The sequence below is a fragment of the Melanaphis sacchari genome, unplaced genomic scaffold (genome assembly GCF_002803265.2).
Source record: "Melanaphis sacchari strain LSU unplaced genomic scaffold, SCAv2.0 Contig4_pilon_pilon, whole genome shotgun sequence".
NCBI classification, from domain to species: Eukaryota; Metazoa; Arthropoda; class Insecta; order Hemiptera; family Aphididae; genus Melanaphis; species Melanaphis sacchari.
This window is the reverse complement of record NW_020271335.1, coordinates 8,147,096-8,167,639: the sequence shown is the minus strand read 5'-3', so window position 1 is coordinate 8,167,639 and position 20,544 is coordinate 8,147,096. Positions and strand designations below refer to the sequence as shown.

The window sequence follows — 20,544 nt, the reverse complement described above, 5'->3', positions numbered from 1 at the left end:
CGCTTTTGTAGATAGGTATATCAAACAACGAAAAATATATCATTCATCTGCATCATATTATTATGTATATTCATAAATAGTAATTGTTTTTTATATGGTTTTGGAAGCCTCCATTATTAGTAGTTGCGTCCCGGACTCTTGAAATTTGGATTCAGCTCTGCGTGACCACGATTCTCCCACACCAAACCGTTAAACGGTAACGTCTCGCAGAAATTGTGAGTTATTTTTATCGTTATTTTTATTAGAAAAATCATCGAGACGAAATATGTAGCAGTAAATGATATAGTATCAAGACAATTCAAACAATCGTTGTGGATTTGCCCATCATGGGTACAAATATTATAACCACCCTGTATATAAAGCGACCGGTCGTTAAAAAACAAATGGAGAGGAAAAAATTTAATACTATTATAATGTAATTCACGACCGGCCTCATCCGCGCGCGCTCACGGCGGCACCACACGCGCGGTTGATAGTGCCGCGCGATAATAACGATATATTATGTGCGTATGACGCCACAGTCTTCCTGCGCGCGACGATCTATTATGTGTGTGTGAAATAATATAATATGTATAAATGAGTGTACAAACGTAGATTTTCGTCCATGTGTGTGTACAATAATATACATGTGTATACAACGCGCGACGGCCTCTGGCCCGCCGATACCGGTTTTTAATAATAATAATATAATGTACGTGTACATAATAAGGGGAAAAAAGTTCACAGCCACCGCTTTTTAGCAAGACGGTTAGTGGAGAGAGAGAACGCGAACGGGACAGCCAAACGACGATTAATAACGAGAGCCCTCGGGGGCGCCAATATTAAGAGGACTAGAGGAGGATGTGTAAATGTGTTGCGTCCGTCTTACAGACGTACCTACAACAATAATTTAAAATAAACTTACGTTCAGCGAAGACCCTATTTCGTGTTGTTAACTATAATAATGTTTATAAGTTATAACTCGTTTAAAAATAAAAATATCACATAAAACTCAACGTTCAAACACAGATAATATTCTTAGCTATCTGATGAGTTTGATAATAAGTCAATTAACTCTATAATATTAAAGCGCTATAACACAAAATAGGTCCTGCTTTCTGTTGGTCATAAATGTTTTATCATAATATATACCTATAGTTTTTTCTTTTTTATAATAAGACGGAAACAACACGTGTGGGCGTAGTAATAATAGGTAGGATATAAATAATAATAAATATTTAATAATGTTACTTATACGAATAACGACTTTGAGCGTACCGAAACGTGAATCTTGTTTTCGATTTACTCACGCAAAATCTATACTCACATTAGATTGGGGTTTCCGAGGTAATTTACGCTATTCCTATAATCTTTGCACGTTGCATGACGTATATTCTAACCGACCGTACAACGTCGGTATCATAAATAATAAACTATTTCGTGTTTTTCTAAAAAAAAAAAAAATAATACGCCATTCAATAATTATCATTTATTTATTATGTACGAACTAGCAGAATAATATTCCTAATAATTTACGATTCAAGTGTTTGCGAGCCCGTGACGCTATGATTGCTATTTATACCTATTATTATTTTTAAAAACAATTTATTCTCAATTTTATTTTTTTTAAAACTCGTTAAGTTTGGCTTATTTTATTCTTCATTTTTTATGTTCAATTGTAGACGTTTTAAAGAAATGGATATTTTACTGACTGCATTATTATAAAATGTCATTTCAGAAGCTGTTTATTTATAAAGACGATCGTATGCGTTTTTTGTTAATTTTTACAATATGCACCGAAAATAAAACCTATATTTTTTTATACCGTCAGTTTTGTTTTTTTTTACATTTTGAATTATTGCTTTATTTTAATAGGTACTATAACATACTAGTATGTTCTATAGATAGTTTATATCTAAGGTAGATTTAGAGATGAAAAATGACATTTTTAAATAGTTAAAAAACATAAAAATTTGAAAATAAATATTTGGTATTGTTAGGTTAGGATTAAGTTATTTAAAATATCTGAAATACAATTGATATACTTTATGAAAAAGAAAATATTAATTCATAGTTTTCATATTAGTTTAGATATAAATTTAAATATTTTTACTTGTAAAGCAAAGCTTGATTTGTTATAATACGAGTAATGCACACATTTTAGGATATTTTTTAGGATACATTTTTATAAGCTCAAAACTAAATTTTTTCTTTAACTGTTTAAAGTATTCTTGTAAATGTAAATGTATTTTAAGTTCCTGTAATTTATTGTTTACTTTTATCTAGTTAGAGATCAATAATATTTCAACGTAGAAATGTACCTTTATTTATATTATATATATATATATTATGGAATGAATGAAAATTACTATTTAAAAGTATAGGTATAGGTAAAAAATTATATACATACAATTTCTAGGCTGATTTCGAAATAGGTAGGTACACATATTGTTATTTTAAATACATTTCTTGATTGTAAAATTGTGTGTGGTTTTTTCATGTAAACCACAGTTTTGATTGTAAAATAAAAAAATAAAAATACTAAGAAGTTATAACTATTAGTTAAAATATTTTGATACATTAGCTTTTATACTATTGTTTGGAGTTGGACATGAATTTAATAATTAAAATATCTAAAATACTCCATTATCGAACACGAAACTTACTTTTTTAACTACCTATACCAAATATTTAATTGGCAGTTTATATTACTGTATACAAAATCGTATAAATACTGTTAAATTATATGCACACAATTTAAAAAAAGAATTTCTAGCATACCGGTATTTGAACCTATACCGATTGTAAAATACTAATTCGGTCCAATTGATTTTTTTTTATCAAAAACCATTCATAGGCAAAACTAATTAAAAAAATTTTAATTTAATGTTGTAAAAGCGTATACGAATACGTAGACTATTATTTTTTTTTTTTTTACTTCTCCATTATGCTGTTTACTTATTTCTGTAATATTCTCATTGCTGTCGCCAATCGAGAGAAGTCTGTATATTATGAAAACACTGTGACTAATTAAAAAGAACGCAGATGTGTGCAAAAAAATACACTAAAAATAAATCGAGAAAAATCTGCACGAAACCATATTTGGGTCGGGGGAGTGTGCACTTTTTGTGCATGTGGCCACCCCCCTCTCGTCAACGCAACCGGTTATCGGATGGACTGATGTTATTGCTTCGTGGAGCCTATAAAAAAAAAAAAAAAAAAAAAATAAGAATAATAAATAAATAAGAATAAAAAATTGAAAAAAAAATAATACGTTTACGTTTATTTTTGGTGAGACTGCTGTCAAAAAATAAAAATATAAAAAGCCAAAATAAAAAGTATCGGTCTTAAAATATTGTTTAACGACCGGCGGCAACGAACGAAAAAAACGCGGAGCCACCATTTATATTATTCTGCGCCGTGTAGTTTTTTTTTTTAATAATATAATCATATTTTATGACTTATTAAAAAATCACGGACACCAAAACGACACCCGGCGACACGATGGAATAATTGGTAATTTTTTTGTTTTGCCCCTATATATATATATAAGTTTTTCTTCTCTTTTACTCTTATTCTTTCCCCACCTATACTCAACATATTTCTCCGTAGGTCGTAAAAAACCGCCTTTATAGCCGCCTTTCACCATGTGTTGTACACGGGGATTGTGGCGGCGACGGCACAGGTCTTATATAGTGTAGTTAAACTTTTATTAGGTAGACACTCCCGAAATTTTTATTTCTGGCCACCTAGGACTGAACTCCCCTCCTTCTGCCAAACACACATATACCACTACAATTAAATTCTATCGTTGTCTTTCTTAAGATTTAAAGAGGGATTTCCTTTTTTTCTGTTGTTTATTTTTTTTTTTTTTAATAATGTGCACACAAACGATATTCAGTAATACATTTACACGTACTACGAATTAATATTGTTTTAATCACTATATTTGATTTCATTCTAATAAATCTATTACGAACTATCTTCTAATATAATATTAAAGAGTTTAAGAAAATAATATCTAACACGTCATCCCAAGTTGTTGGTAATGTGAAATTAATGAAAATAAATTATATTATGCACGGATATCTTAATATTGGACAAGCGACATTGAACAAACAAAGTCATTAGTTATTTTAGTTAGAAAATAAGGATATAACCAAAACATTAAGAAGCTTTATAAATTGCCGCAAGTATTGGTCATTTTTGTATAAATACTTTATACCTATCATTTAGTTTGAATAACCTATGCCTATAGGTTTACTGAAATGTCAACTTAGTTACTAGTGTAATTATATATAATATTATATCATTCATTTTTAATAATTACCTATACGCATACGTTATTCAATTAAGTCATTACATTCCTGTGCAATTAAAAATATAGGTTTTTTTTAATTAATAAGTGATAATTAATTATTGCACAAGAATTCATTATACAACTCTACAAGATGCAACCCTGCATGTTAAATAGAGAAAGGATGCACGTCATAATTTATAGGTAATGTTTACTTTCCTTCTAAAATATATACATATTATAATATACAAAAGAAAGAGTAATTTAATTTAAAAACAATTTTTTTTAGATTCATACTACTGGAAAATAAAAATGATGATTTTTTAACTTAAAACAATATTAAGATTGGAAAAGTTTCTTGTCTTGAAATCCGAAAACATTTGTTATTTTCTGAAAACAATTCATAAACTAAAATTGAAAGTACCATTTATGGTTTACATACATAAAACAATTTACTATTTCATAAAAATAAATTACATATTTATATAAATGAATTATTATTTAGGTGAATAGATAGCTGTGTAAAACGTCTACTCTTTACTGACGACTCTTGATCCGAAATAATAAGTAAATAAATAGATACATAATAATCATTTAATAATGTATAATTTATCTATTTATTTTATTGGCGTGGTGTTAGAAGACAAGACTTGTGAAGTTTATTCATATATTAATGATACTGACAATTATGCTAATTATAATATAAACATACAATGTGCAACCAATAAAGGTACAATATATAAATTTATATTATATTATATAAATCCATAAAGTATGCATGTGAGAATTTAAATTTCAGGTACCAAACAAAAACAAAATAATTAAAAAACTATGACGTTCAGAAGTCCTAACAGACATGTCTATCAGGTAAACAACCAAATAGTATTTTATTTTAAGAGTTAAAACCAGCACTATGACTTGGTCCGGACGACCATCCGACATATTTGTTAATTTTCATGTACATGTCGCGTTTGGTTTTAAACAAGCGCTCGAAATGTTTCTTGTTGAATGAGTGTCTGCCTACTACGTACTCATGTCTGTCCGTCTCCAACTGATATTTTATCTAAAATACACATACTCAAATCATATTGCATCATACAGTTGGTCAATAAATAACTTTTTCGCATCATAATATTTTATTAAACAACAAAATTATAAAAGCATGCATTTAATTTAATAAATATGTTATCAACTTACGTACACCGCCGGAAGTGACAGTAAATGCGATACATTCACTGTAAAATACGCGCTTACTGTTACTTGAGGAATCGGATACTCATTGGTAGACACCGAAAATTCTGCCTGTAACGTTATAAAGATGTCAGTAACCCTTACAAACTCAAAAGCAATGATATATAATTTTATATGTTTTTTATATACATGTAATAATTTTTAATAAAATTAAATTTAAAAAATAGTTGTACTACCGTTATTAACATTATTACAATTTATAGTATTGGGGATGAATTTAAACAAATTTTTTGGGGGGTATAAAAATTAAAGTTAATTGGAAAATAAATGTTTTTAATCTTTATAGCTTCTTTTTAAAATTAAATAAGTTTAGGCAATACAAATTATTTTCATTAACATTTTGAGATAAATTAGAATTTTAGCAGTTTTAAACTTATGCTTTGTATAATGTATAATATCTCTAATGGTTTGAAATAATATGTTAAATTTACCTTGTAACTGTGACAAGAAGCATCAATCATTTTCATTAATGACTTCTCAACACTATATAAATATTTTGTGTCCAAGTTCCAATGCTGTTTTATATAGACAGAAATGTTTTCTATAGCTACCTGATCGTCGAAAATCCCATTTTCGTTGAGCCAACTTGGGTTAAAAAATAATGAACGATTGGATTCTGAAAATTCCCTATCTTTGCATGCTTGTATAACATACTTATTTATCATTAAACTTTTACTGTCATAGCTAGAGTTTGAAAGTCCTAATCTAAAAATATTACAAAATGTGACTTAAAGGTTAATTTATCGTAATTTGTATTATTTTAAATATTCTAAATAAATTAAATTATTATAATTTTGATTCTTATTGTTTATAAAGTTAAAAGGTATCACTAAGAGGGGTTTTAAACAGCTATACAGTGGAAAACTAATTACACTTTACACATCTTGTCAATTTATAGCTTTAATATTTATTTATTTATTTTTTTTTTTTTTAGTCTATTTAATTCGTACCCATACTAAATACGGATTTGAATTGATAATAGCATTATCGAAATTATTGATATTTATACTAAAATTTGTCAAATGAAACATAAATTATATTATACTCTAAACTCTAATGTTAATCTTGACAATCTTAAGAATTTTAATTTTAATTTTTAAACTAATTTCAATAATAACTTAGTGATAACTAAAAATCTAATAACATTTTCTATAATACTATTTAAATAAATATAGAAGAATATAGTTATCAGTTTCCTAATTTACTTATTCATTTTTAAATAGCACTGTACCGCCTGTTCGGAATCTGAAATCACTTCTTTTACAAAATCTTCGCTCGCTTTTATAACCGAATTAGAAAAGTGTTCACTTATTCCAGTTGGTACTCTGTATGAATTAGCACGACGATGATGGAGATTTTCAAGCAATGGTAAAGTTGTGCACTTAACCAGAGGCACTTTATTTGCCCACAAAATAACTGTTTTACTAGAATCTGTATCGCAGAGAGCTTCAAATGAGTCCATGGTTTTACAATATGTAAAATTGAATTCTTCAAAAGTACAAAATAATGATAAACTATATTACTACTATATAAAGAAAAATATTTAACAAAAATACATTTATAAACTATGCAATTCTTTTTATCACAATGAAAATATTGAAAATATATTACTAGATAAATGTTTGAAACATGTTATATTTTATAAATTATATCATACTATACCGAGGTGTGAATATATATATATTTTTTTAGCGAGGAACATATATGTTTACTTAAACTGTTTAAAATGCCTTCTTTAACCTCCCGAAAATAAAATAAATCACCAATATGCGTTTTAAATCTACATAATATATATTATATGCATTGAGTTATTAGTATTTTTTGTTTTTAAACAAAATAAGTATAATATTCATAAAAGCTTCAATATTTCAAATCAGGAATTTGTATTATTTATAAATTATAACTTATAACTGTTTTTATAATTTATAAGGATTTAAATCTTACTCGCTCAGATAGCTGAGTGAACAAAAATAACTAGATGTATAGTGTAAATATACACTAACCAAAAATACTTCGATGTGTTAAAAAATTATGCAAATAAAATTGGTAGGTACTTAACTATATAAAATAATATTTTATAGATAGAATTTATCACATATCAATTATATATTGATTATTTTAAAATGTTCTTATTTCATTACTTACCTCCTTAATCGAGTTATTTGTAGTTGGAGTGAATTTAAATTGTTTGAAGATCAATAATATAGGTAATTCAATGCATATATACAACTATAGGTAATGCGTAACTTACAAATAGTAACTAGAGGTCAGAAGATAATGAATAAATAATAATTAATTTGAATTTTATTTACTACAGTCATCTATATAAGTAGCAAAAGAAATACTATGATTAAATTCGACAACAACTACAAAAATGTAATTCAATTTTTCTTCTATAGAGCCATGGAGGAGTTTGATTATAGTTTCAGATGAACAGTCGTACCAAATGTAAATATATTGTTTTGTATTTTGTTAGCGATTCATTTCAAATTATAAAATTGTAATACAAATTGTAAACTCTCAACAAATTATATAACTTTTTAAGAAATTTGATTCGTATACATAATAAAATAAAAAATATTCAAGTTAAATTTTGATGTAATAAAGTATAATAGTTATAAAATTATAATATATACTATATTTAATAAATAAATAAATAATTACATAATTTATGTCACTAATTCATGGTAGTCATGGTATAATTAATGTACCATACGATCACGTAAAACAATAAAAATACCTAGCATACCATTTAATTATTTTGGAACTCGTTGCCAAATGAAAAAATTCATGAGAGTTAACATACCTAGTAATAGTATATTATAATATTAAATATTATTAATTATTATACATTACAAAATGTCTAAATCATTATTGTGTGAACGGAAATATTATAATTATATTGATAATTTCTTACTGTTTCTTATTCATCTGTTCATTTTGTATTTTCGTGAATTTATTACTCAACAAATTATAATTTGTATTAGGTTTTCCAAATAGCAACTGACGAGTATAGCAATAATTAAATGGGAAAGTAATTTAGGAACTAAAGTGTTCCAATGACTGAAATATATTTGTCAAGTATATAGGCTTTTTTGAACTCGTGATACATTTAAGATTTTTTGACAATCACAAAGTATGTATCAGTGATAATTTATAAATAATAATAGCCGAAGTTAACTGTTCCTACAAGGCAAATAATAAATATACAATAGTAACAATTATTCGACATTACACGTGGGAACTCAGCTTTTTGAATTCATACATAATTAATAATAGGCATGTTTTGGCACATGCAAACTTCTTTGAGTATTTTTAGAACTATAGATAACAAAAAAGTGATAGTAGATAATATTTAAATATCAGCAGTCAAGTTAGCTTTGTAATTACTAATTTATTTGTTAGAACTTAAAACAATTCTGAACGTTATATTGACATTTTTACCATTTTTTATAATTTTATAGTTTAAACTCTTATCGACAACTTTACATTTAAATACTCTGTTTGAGAATTATATTAAGGTTTTGAATTCTTGCGTTTTAATATATATATTTTTTTACGATCTTCGTAGCAATCATAATTATAAGAAATACTATTTTCGTTTAACTCATTTTATATTTAAGTTACTTATAAGTTTAAGTTTTGTTTGTTATAATTTATAAATATATGATATTGATTCTGATAAAATTCTGTTTATTCGAATTCAGAGTTGACTTGTTGATAATATTGATAATATTATCTAAGAACATTTTATAGATCAAGTTAAGGATTAAAAGTTTAAAACAATGATCTTTATTTTTAATTATAAAGCTATTTCTACTAGCTGACCTTTTTTATTTCAACATACGTTTCTTACATTTTGAGCACTAATAAATAATAATACAATATTAAATATTACTTTGGTCATCACTCGAGTACATACGATGTGGATATGACGTATAAAGGATATCAATTGTAATGTTACAATAGTAAGCTATAATACTTTACTAATAGATAAGTACCTACAATACCTGTTACTCTTAAAATCTAGACATTTAAAATCGAACGTTGTAATATACACACTTGTAGGTTAATGTTGAGACTTTTATTTTGAATGGTTTACTTTATTTGTTTATGTTTAATATTATAACACATATATATATATATATATATATATATATATTGACATATTTTTATCATTATGTTGACGTGTGGAATCTCGTTGAAAGTGATGCTCTTGCAGTTTTGTTATAGAGCCCTACACAATGCAATATTGCAGACACCTATTTAAAATCATGACTTAAAGATTTTGAATTATATTTATTATGATGATTATGATTTTTAACTTTTGGAGCATATGCATTTAATTAGTGAAATATTAGAAACAGGAAATCAAAACAATTCTACGCAGTACTTAAAAATTTAAAAGTGCTGTTTACTTCCTGCGACTATTGGTATTTTACTACCAATCGTAAAATATCTGTGATAATATTTTAGTAAAGTACGGGGCAATAAATGTAGTGTTAGACTGTGACCTCTTAGCTCTTTACGACCCGTTAATCGGAAACGAAACAAATGTATATCATGAATTATTGTTGTATCAATTACAACCGTATATTGATTGATAGAACTATGACACGATTGAAATTTTCTAACGCTTTATTATATTATTTGACACGTGCAGCGTGCTTAACAATATTTTCTGTGTTATTGAATTACTATTGTTTTCATAAAGCTTGGCGTTCATCAAAGAAACCGATTTATTATTCTGTTGACTCAATTTCAACGCCACGGCGCCAATGGATTATAATCGTCATCGCAAATTTTACAATATATAGCTTGCAAAATTCGTTTACAACCGTATTTATTTGTAGCCTGTAGGTGGAAGAAGGATATGGGTGATATAAGTGTTGTAAGTTATAAAACCATAGTTAGATCATGTCATTTTTATTTAGCCGAGTGTTTCTATAACGATTCATGAAATGGCCAACATACCTACTTTTATTTTTTTTTAATTAGATACTTTATAATAATATGATTAAAATAATCTTATTTAATATTTATTATATTTTATTTTTGTATAATAGGTATCGCCGTTATTCATGAAAAAATAAATAATTCAATTAAAATTATCTTGTGTTAAACTCCGTTAAATTCAAGCTATACATATTTTTAATACATTAATTTATGGTGGTTTTGACCAAATATAATAAACAGGTCTAAAATTATTTCCTATTTTAATAATTACTTTGCTTTCTGTAACCTGAAATGACAACTCAACCTATAAAATGTTCGTTTTTTGTAAGCTAACAAATTCCTGTGTAGCTGTGTCCTGCGTGAACCCTTCTTTAAAATCCAAAATTTAACAAATTATCTTCGAGGTGGCTTCAGGTATAAGATTATCTATGTATCAAATTTCAGAACTACAAGAGGACTGTGGATCGTTTACACATACACACACACATACAAACATTTTGTCGATATAGATACAACGATACGCGGCGTCGTTTATTATCTAAAGTAAAGTGGACCACACACCAATAATTATTACTATTTACATAATACAGTTCTCGCCCCTCGGATGTGTTTAGCACATAGCACCTATTTACAATTTCATGAGGGGGAGGAGACTATTTAAATTTATGGAGGAAGCTCTCAGGTGTCCCCTATACCCCTCACCGGTGTCTATCCACTTTTGGTTGTTATTTTTGAATAACGTCTGTAATACAAGTCAAAAGTGCACCGTAGACATAAAACGGAACGTACCTATATCCCGTATCAGGATCTGTCGTATGATGCGAATTGCGCTACGACGACGATAATTTAATTAAACGCAAGTAACTATGGAAACTCGTGTTTATAGTTTTCCTATAGTAAAGCTGTAAAACAATTTTCGAAACATGTGTTATTATCGTAATTTTATTTTATTTTTTTTGTCTTTTAAAACCACAGACATTGTCTTCAATATATTATGATATAAGAGTGCGTGTAACCATCGAAAACGGATTGCTCCGGTAAACGCCAAAACGACGACGATGGCGAATAATATATATTATACTCATACATAATACAATAAAAAATAACGATCGCCGACAGTGACCCAGTGTAGTGCCGACCGGTGCGTCGTGTTTACGATTAATACGCCGCTCGTGAAACCGGTCCGGACCGAGCTGAACGCGCGCTCGAGTGTATCGGTAACGGCCACTAGTGCCGGCGCGGTACTTAGATGTACCCCCGCGTGTACAATATAATATTATTATAGATGTATACGGCACGTAGACGCGTAATAAAATCGAGAGATCGACGGGGAGCGAGCGAGCGAGAGAGCGAGGAGAGAACGAGCACGATCAGTGAGCGCGTCTCCGCGGATCGTCGGCGACGGGCGCGTTACGTGACGGATCGGCGTGGGAACAAGCGCGCGCGGACCCGACGGCCGCCGCGCCGCAGACGTGCCGGTCACGCGCGCCCCTCCGGCCGACACCCGCGCGCGAGAAGTTACGCGGAGGCCCGCCGCTTAAGAGTGAAAAAAAAAAAATTATGCGGTACGTGCGCGGCACACGCACACACGGAACGGATATCGTATTATCGTTATTATTATTATTATTATTATTATTATTATATTATATTATTTTATATTATTCTTTTCGTTGGCGACGACGGCCTCCGCTGCGACGGATTCAATAAACGCGCGCGCGCAATATATCTAGGCGCGCGGCGGCGGCTCACGCGCGTGCTCTTCTCTCCGCTCGCGCGCGCACGTCTATTTATAACGTCTCACGTATACCTATACATCGTCATTATTATAATGTCGATTACGCTCTGTCGTCGTCTCCGTCTCGTACGCTTTATAATATTATTACTATTATCGTTGTTGCGGTTGTTGTTGTCGTCGTCGTCTTCGTCGCCGCACATCGTCGGTGTGGAGAGATGCGGCGCGCTTTTTTCTCACCACCGCAGTAGTTCCCACGGTGTAAACGACCTTTACGGATTATACGCCGTCAACGTTTTTTTTTTTCGTTTTAATTTTTCGACGTTTTTTCTCCTGTCTACCATATCGCGGACCGCGGTGAATTCACCGCGACTACCGTTTCCTCCGTCTTCTAGGTACCTGCATAATGCCTTCACTGAAATTATTTTGATTTGATTTGTTTTTTTTTTTATCGTTACGATTTTCAAGACGAATAGTTTTCGTTTTAATAAAAGACCGCGTATCATATTATCAAAGATTTCGATTTTTTACGGCATTTAAAAAGTGTCGGGTGATGATTAACAGATTCTAAAATATTATCTAATATATTATTCTAATATATTAACTAGCTAGGGATCAGATTTCAATGCATTTGCGTCTTTTTTTTCGAACGTCCTACACGATGCTTTCCAAGCTACAAATGTATTTCAAATATACCGCGTTCTTACCACAACATTTTTTGGAGTTTTTAATGCATTTTTTGGGATATTTTAGATCTATTTCTCGTATTAAGGCTAAAAAATTGACTTTATTGAAACATAAGTACTATACATAGTACCTATACTGAGCAAAATAAATTATTTTCATTTTGAACTTAATATTTTACTCATTTTTAATTTTTAATTTTATACTTTTTTTTATATAATTATTTGAATTTATACAATAAATAATATATTTTTGAAAGAGCATTTTTCTATATTTTTAAGGGTATCTATATCCGAGCCCTAGTAATAACCTATATATAATATAGTATGTACCAATCATTCTATCAAATTTGTTTTTAGTTGCAGGTACAATTAAGCATTATCTTTCAATATGTATATTGCAGTGGTCTTCAATTTTTTTAGTACCGCGACCCACATGGTTTCATTTTTCAAAAAGTAGTTAAATAAAAAAAAAAATTGTAAATTTATAAAAAAATAAAAATTTAATAATTAAAAATATATAATGAAAATAATATAATATAATTTAAATTTTTTAACAAAATGGTAAATAAAATGACAACTAACCAGCGATGATACAACTTAATGACTAATAAATAATATTGAACCAACGACTGATAATTTTATTGTCGTGGTTGAGCTACGACTTAATCGTATTTTATCGCGAAATTCTACGTATTAGTATCCGTTGAAATAAATAAATATACAACGAATTATTATTTAATAACCACGTAATTTTTGGTACTAATATTAGTATATTTAATATTATTTTAACATAATAATATTAATTCAACATACATTTCTTGGAATCTGTATAATTTAAAAAATTGATCGCAACCCACCAAAAATTGATTGACGATCTACCGGTGGGTCGCGACTCACAGCTTGAGAAATGCTAGTATATTGTATAATCAATGCTAATATGACGGCGTTAACCAAGATAACTACTGGACTGATTTGACTGACATTTTTTACTGTTATACCTGACAGTCTACTGAAGGTCTCAATACATTTTTGTTAATAAAAATAAGTATAAAGTTCTTGAAAAATTAATAATAATAGCGTTTTAAAATAAGTATGTGTATTGGTTTCTATGTCAACAGTATGTATTTTAATTATTTTTTTTATTTTTACACCGCATATAGGTATACAATTTACACGTTAAAATAATTAATTATTTACTAATTTCATCAGATTAAATGTATGTCTATGATACTTGCATGATCAGGAACAAATTAAAAAAAAATCCGATTAAAATTACTTAACACAAAAAAATTGCTTACAGCTTTAAATATTAATTTTTGAGACCTCTGCGAGGTCCACAAAAACAAATCTTTTTTATGTTCCCATTTTGTGACGACACTATTTAACATTTTTCCAATTTTTTTTCTCAAGGTTATACCAAATATTCCTATGATGATCTATATTATATTATTCACAATTTAATTGTATTTGTCATGACAGTTACAATCGTTTAGTGTTTACACACTCTTGTCATTTATAAACACTTGCCAAAATTATAAGCTACAAATTAATATGATAGTTTAAACAAATTATTTTGATTTCAATAGGAAATAAAACAAAAAAATGTTATATATTCAGAATTTTTATTAAATTCTTCATCAACAACAGAATAATTAGCATTTCATTTGTATCTGTATTCATTTTTAATAAAAATATATTTATCATTAATATCAGTAAAAACAATTTAATATGTTTTTATTAACCGTTTTGCCGATCTCTTTAAATGATCAAATTCAAACAAAAGATTTTACATATCATCGTCCAAAGGCAAAATAAACAACCAATCACATAGCAAAGCTGTGACGGGTCAACCAGTAAACTATAAAATATTATTAGAAACAAAGGCTGACTGCCTTCTCTCAAAAATGTTTTTCATATTATACAACAATTTATCATTGCAATAAAACCCAACATATTCATTATAGTGAATTGCTTAATGACCAGGTACCTACAACTTATAAAGTTATAAATGATTACAATTGTTTTTTTTTTTTTTAATTATTAGGTAATAACTTCATTTAAAATTAAATATTTATTTAATTTTCAAGTGAAACATTTTCTTCCGCTAAATTTTCATTTTTTACTGCCTCTAGACATTCAATTTCTATTTTTGATTTATAATCTAAACAATTATTAAATTCCAGAAGATCTTCTTCATCTATGACTGAGAACATTTTTCTTTTTGGCAATGTACTAATTAATGCTTCTTTCCAAGATTTACCGGACACCACTTTTGATATTATTTCAAAAACTGAAAAAGATTAACTTTTATTAGACAATTTGTAGACTCTAATTTAAATTCTAAGAGATGAATTTATTAGTTATACAAAAATGTGTATTATTTTTAATAATGATATGTTTTTGGACTGAATACAACTTTTTTTCTGATCGATATTAAGTAACTATTTTCAATTGATGCTATTTATAACTCCTTATAATAACCTTAATCATTGTTCCTACTATTATTATGATAATTTTTTATTTGTATTTTCTCAGTTTTAACAATATCTATAATTTCTTCATTTTCTCGCAAAGTAGAAAAATTTCAAGTAGCATGCTACAATGCAATGCAATACAATAATTTTTTTTAATAATAATAGATTATTTAAGGGGGTTTATGATAAAGAATTGAACTTAGCAACCACATCTTCTTGAAATTTCTAATAAAATCTTAGCAAATTTTTAAAATATAGAAATTAAAGTCATATTCTTTATAAATGTTTTCAGTTTAAAATTAATTAAAATAAAATAACAAAAATTTGTAAATTATGTTATAGTAAAAAATGTATCCAATTATTTATTTGAATACCTAAGATTTGAGTACTTATACATACATACATATATATATATTATTTAACTACAAAGAAATAAAAAAATAAAAAAATTTAAATTAATACTAAGCAACAATTACTATCTTCCTATTTATACCATTCTTTAGTACAATGATAAGATATACAGACTATTGATACTAACAATAGTATATATTATGATAATTTTTTTATGATATATGCAACGTTTTTGATAAAAACAAATTTAATATACTGTATTACCAATAGAAAAATAAAGTACTAACATACAATAGTAATATAAAGATTAAAGACATAGAATTTCTGCTCGGAATTTTTTTTTTTTTTTAAGTAATGATTTATTATTGCACTTAAATTTAAAATATCCATTACAATAGTGAGTTGCACTTAAAATTTTATAAAAAGCAGAGCGATTTTCCAGGAATTTTTTACTATAATTTATATTGATTTTAGTTTTGATATATTCTTAGAGCATATTTAAATATAAAAATGTATATATTCTTAAAAGGAAGACAATAATTGGTGCTAATAAAGTAAAATGTGATTTGTAAAATAGACTTTTCAATTAAAATATCTTATAAAATTACCATGATTAATAGTTAAGATTTTTCTAGTTTGCATGTTGATATGTTCGTCAATAGGCAATCGAGCATGAGCTATACCAAGATCATTTGCTATTTTTAAACTTGCTCCCTAATAAAAATAAATATTTTAATATTGATACAAAGATAACAGAATTTTAAGCAATTATACTTTGCAAGAATTATGATCAACTAGACCACCAATTATAAACACTTTGTTTTCATCTATACTTTCTAAGACATTCATACTGTCACTGGTCAAATACACAATTTCTTCTTTCTGGAATACTTTATCAAATGAATCCTCTAAGTATTTTATCTGAAAATAGAATAAATAAATAATATAAAATATTTAAATTTTTGATTTTTGAACAAAAATAAAAAAATAAATAAACTAATTTAAATGAAAAAATAATTAAGTTCAATAGGTATTTTAATAATTATAATTTTCGGTATTTTAAATGAAATCAAATTGTATTATTCAAATGTACACATTTAAGTTAAATACTAAAATATTTTTATTTTTTTTGTTCTTCAAATATGTATTATACAATCTATTAATGTGTTTTTTTACAATAAGTATAAGCAATATAAAGGGATGGTAATGGCTATAGACTGTAGTCTTAAACTTTGAATCCAACCAATAATAAAAGTTCATGAAATACTTAATTTAAATAATGTATATATAATATGGTTGTTTACTATCATGAGTTAAGTTATATTTAGATAATAATAACAGCCACTAAAATTGTGGAGTTTAAAATATTCTATAAAAGCCAGATAAATTATAGAATATTTATTAAAAATGATATATTATTAAAAAGAAAAAGATAATCACGAGAAATTTAATATTTTTACATAATACAAGTGCCAATTTTTAGGCATTTAAATTGATTTTTAATGATAAGTTTTTGATGATTTTTTTTTTTTTTAATGTAACTATAAATAAATGAACATACATCCCAAAATTCAGAGCCATTGTGTTTAGCCATGATTTCTTTAATTTTTCCTTCATAACTGCATATATATAATTGCATAGGATTATCCATTCTACGGTTCAGACCATAACACCTCAATATTTGATTTGAACACTTGCATAAATCCTAAGAACATAAAATATTTAAATATTAATACCAATTTTATTTGTAAGATTTGGTTTTATAAGCAGTATAAAAAAGTAAAATAAGAATTTTATTATGCGAAAATAAGCTAAAATATGGAGATATAAAATTAATTTACCAATAATTTTCATAATATTATTAAGTTAAAGAGAAGCATTTCATAATTTTGAAATAAATTGAACAAAATTAATTTATGGTATAATATAAGCTTAATCTTTTAATTTAGTCTCACCTAATATATTATTAAACTTTTATGAAATTAAATCTAAAAGAATAAAATGATGTAGCATCAATGCTTTTATACTAATTTTGAAAATATGTCACAAAATATTCAATATTATAAAAAATAAAAATAAATAGATCATTTATAACAGCGGTTTTTAACCTTTAGTAGATTATGGACACTTGATCAAGATTTTTAGAAATCATGACCCTTTTACTACTTTTTTTTTAGATTCCCTTTCTTTTACAATACGTTATATATTGACAAACCCGACTTGAGTATCACGGACCCTTAGGGGACCGTGGACCACAGGTTAAAAACCCCTGATTTATATTAATATTAGGAGATTTTAAGATATAACTTATTCATTTTTAAAGATGTTTCAAAATAAAACATACCAATGTACATTTTACATTTGTTCTCATTTGTTAAAATAAGTTGAATAATATTATTTATGATATTAAGTAAAACTTGTCTTATATTTTAATTAAAATCAAATAATAAAAAATCCTCCATGTAAAAGATTATATTTTTTAAATTGTGAATAAAACTGACAATGGCAAGGTAAAATATTTGATTTTTGACATAGAAAATCACAATTTAAAAAAATAAAAAGTAATAAAAAATACTTAATACAAACATAAGGTCAATAGTTATTACTTATTACCTTATCAGACATCAAGTCATCGTAAGACATGTCTAATACAATACGTTGTTTACATGTACTATCTGCCATTTTGTTGGTCTTTACTTTTGACACTTCTACTCCAGACTCTCGCATTTGGGCTTTCAATTTTTTCTTTTCTGCTTTTTTTTCTTTATTTAATTCCCTAAGAATAAGTAAAAGTTTAGATTACAGATTACATTAATTTTACAAGATCTGCAGTAATTTAAAATTGAATATTACTTTCGTTGTGCCTTTTTTTCCATCCATAACTGTTGCTTTTGGATCTTTTTAAGCTGCCTTTTAGATAGACGGGTAGACTGGTCAGCATCATTTTCGTTTTCAACCTTACATATTTTAAGATTTCTTTCACAGATATCCTCTGATTTATCTAATGATCGTTTTCCAATGTCATTTAGAACAGATTCTTCCGCAGCGCCACCGTCATTTTCATGAATCTGGTTTATAACTACGGTTTCTGGTGACTCTTTCATTTTGTCATAACATTAATCACAAAATGTATTGAAATCAGAAAGTTGAAATATCGTTATTAATACATCATACAATAGTACTACAGTAGTTGTCCTAATGTTCTGTAGTAGTAGAATAAAACAAGAAGTTAATAATGAGTAGTTAGAACTAAAAATTTAAATTATGATACTATACTTATATTTAACTTATACAGCAATGATTATTAATAGTGTTCTATGACATTTTTTTATACATTGCTATAATTATAATATCAATCTATACTTAAAAAATGTACTATGTAGTATGTAGTGTGTTGTACTACACACGTTGCGCGTTATCAACGTTATTATCTATTATCTATAAACCTTGACTGTGTTACTATCATAATAACTATTATTACTTATCATACTTTGTTCAGATCACAGATTTATAAAAATTTATTTATTATATTATAATCACCGAATAATATTGTTCTATGATATTATAATTAATTTATATTTTTATATATTTGTAGATATAACTTATATAATTGGAAGAATGAACGGCGGAATGCTCCCGATGGTGAATTTCTATAATAGCTTCCAAAAATAATGAAAAAAAAGCGCGCGTATTTTAAACCTATTTAAATTTTATAAAAAAAACTTTGATAAAAATATAATCATTACATCATTTAATACAAAATTCATTTTTATATATATACAAATCATGTACAGAGCGAATGACTGTAGCACGCAGTAACTATTTCTTATTGGTGGTGGTAAACTGTTTCGCGCCAGAATTAAAATCCGCTATAAGAATTCGTAATTTAAAGTTAAAAAATTATGTATTTTATGTATTTAATGGTATCTATAAAAAAAAAAAAAATGAATACAATTTACTGTACACAATAAAATCGTCTATTATTAAAATAATAATAATAATAATAATGTATAAAAAAAAGTACCGTTAAAGGCCGTCTTTCTCTTCACTACTGTTACAGTCAGGGTTGAGCAGTATCTTCGATACAATTGTATCTTGTATCTCGACACAATTATATGAAGTATCGAGTATCTTGTATCGCGATACATTAATGCGATACTTTGAAAAATTAAATTTTACGATTATTTTTTAACCTACTAACCGCGACTGTTCAACTATGTTTTAGTATAAATGTATAATACTATAATATGTGTAAAAGGCACAGCACATTTAAATTTATAAATACCATAATTTAATTGCAGTATTAATTAATTTCAAATAAATTGAAATTTTGATTTTTAATTTCATATTTAATATTTATTTTGCGAATACAATTACAATTGAGTAATTATAGGTGATTTCCTGTAGGCTGTAGCCGTAGCCTACAACTTGTATGAAATTATTTTTCAACCCATTAACCATATTTAGTTATATCTGTGGACTGTGACACACCACACATATACGTTGAACGAGACTTTACGTCTTTACCGTGTGTCCGTGGTCTGTACCCATATTAGATATCCATACCCGAAAGTGGTCCCCATATCCTATGGAGACTAAATACAGCCTTACTCCATTGTTATACTATAAAAATTTACTGTTTATAAATACATTTAGTTAATATTTAATTACCTTTTTAAAACAAAAACTGGTTATTATATAGAGAGTTATTTAATTATTTTTGATAATATTGGATCAACAATGGAGAAAATACAGCAATAATCAAGATTGGGCAGTATCTTGGATACAATTTTATCCGAACGGTGTACTAGCGGTTTC

The 20,544-nt window shown here is 27.2% G+C and overlaps 2 protein-coding genes across 3 annotated transcripts; both read right to left on the bottom strand.

The window, feature by feature from the left end:
* Positions 1 to 5,168: 5,168 nt before the first annotated feature.
* LOC112599210 lies at positions 5,169 to 6,989 on the bottom strand. The gene is made up of 4 exons (XM_025346025.1): positions 6,733 to 6,989; positions 5,959 to 6,232; positions 5,474 to 5,578; positions 5,169 to 5,339 (listed from the first exon to the last, which is right to left on the bottom strand). The coding sequence occupies exons 1-4, from the start codon at positions 6,987 to 6,989 to the stop codon at positions 5,169 to 5,171; spliced, it is 807 nt and encodes a 268-aa protein (XP_025201810.1).
* A 7,987-nt stretch (positions 6,990 to 14,976) lies between these two features.
* On the bottom strand, positions 14,977 to 19,041 carry LOC112599021 (tRNA methyltransferase 10 homolog A). Of its 2 annotated transcripts, XM_025345724.1 has the most exons (7): positions 19,003 to 19,020; positions 18,580 to 18,929; positions 18,340 to 18,502; positions 17,288 to 17,431; positions 16,501 to 16,647; positions 16,335 to 16,440; positions 14,977 to 15,191 (listed from the first exon to the last, which is right to left on the bottom strand). In XM_025345724.1, exons 2-7 carry the CDS (start codon positions 18,828 to 18,830, stop codon positions 14,977 to 14,979), a joined length of 1,026 nt encoding a protein of 341 aa, XP_025201509.1. In that variant the 5' UTR covers positions 18,831 to 18,929; positions 19,003 to 19,020. The 2 variants fall into 2 exon arrangements, with proteins under 2 accessions (XP_025201509.1, XP_025201508.1); XM_025345723.1 differs by having other exon boundaries at positions 18,580 to 19,041.
* Between the last annotated feature and the right edge of the window lie 1,503 nt (positions 19,042 to 20,544).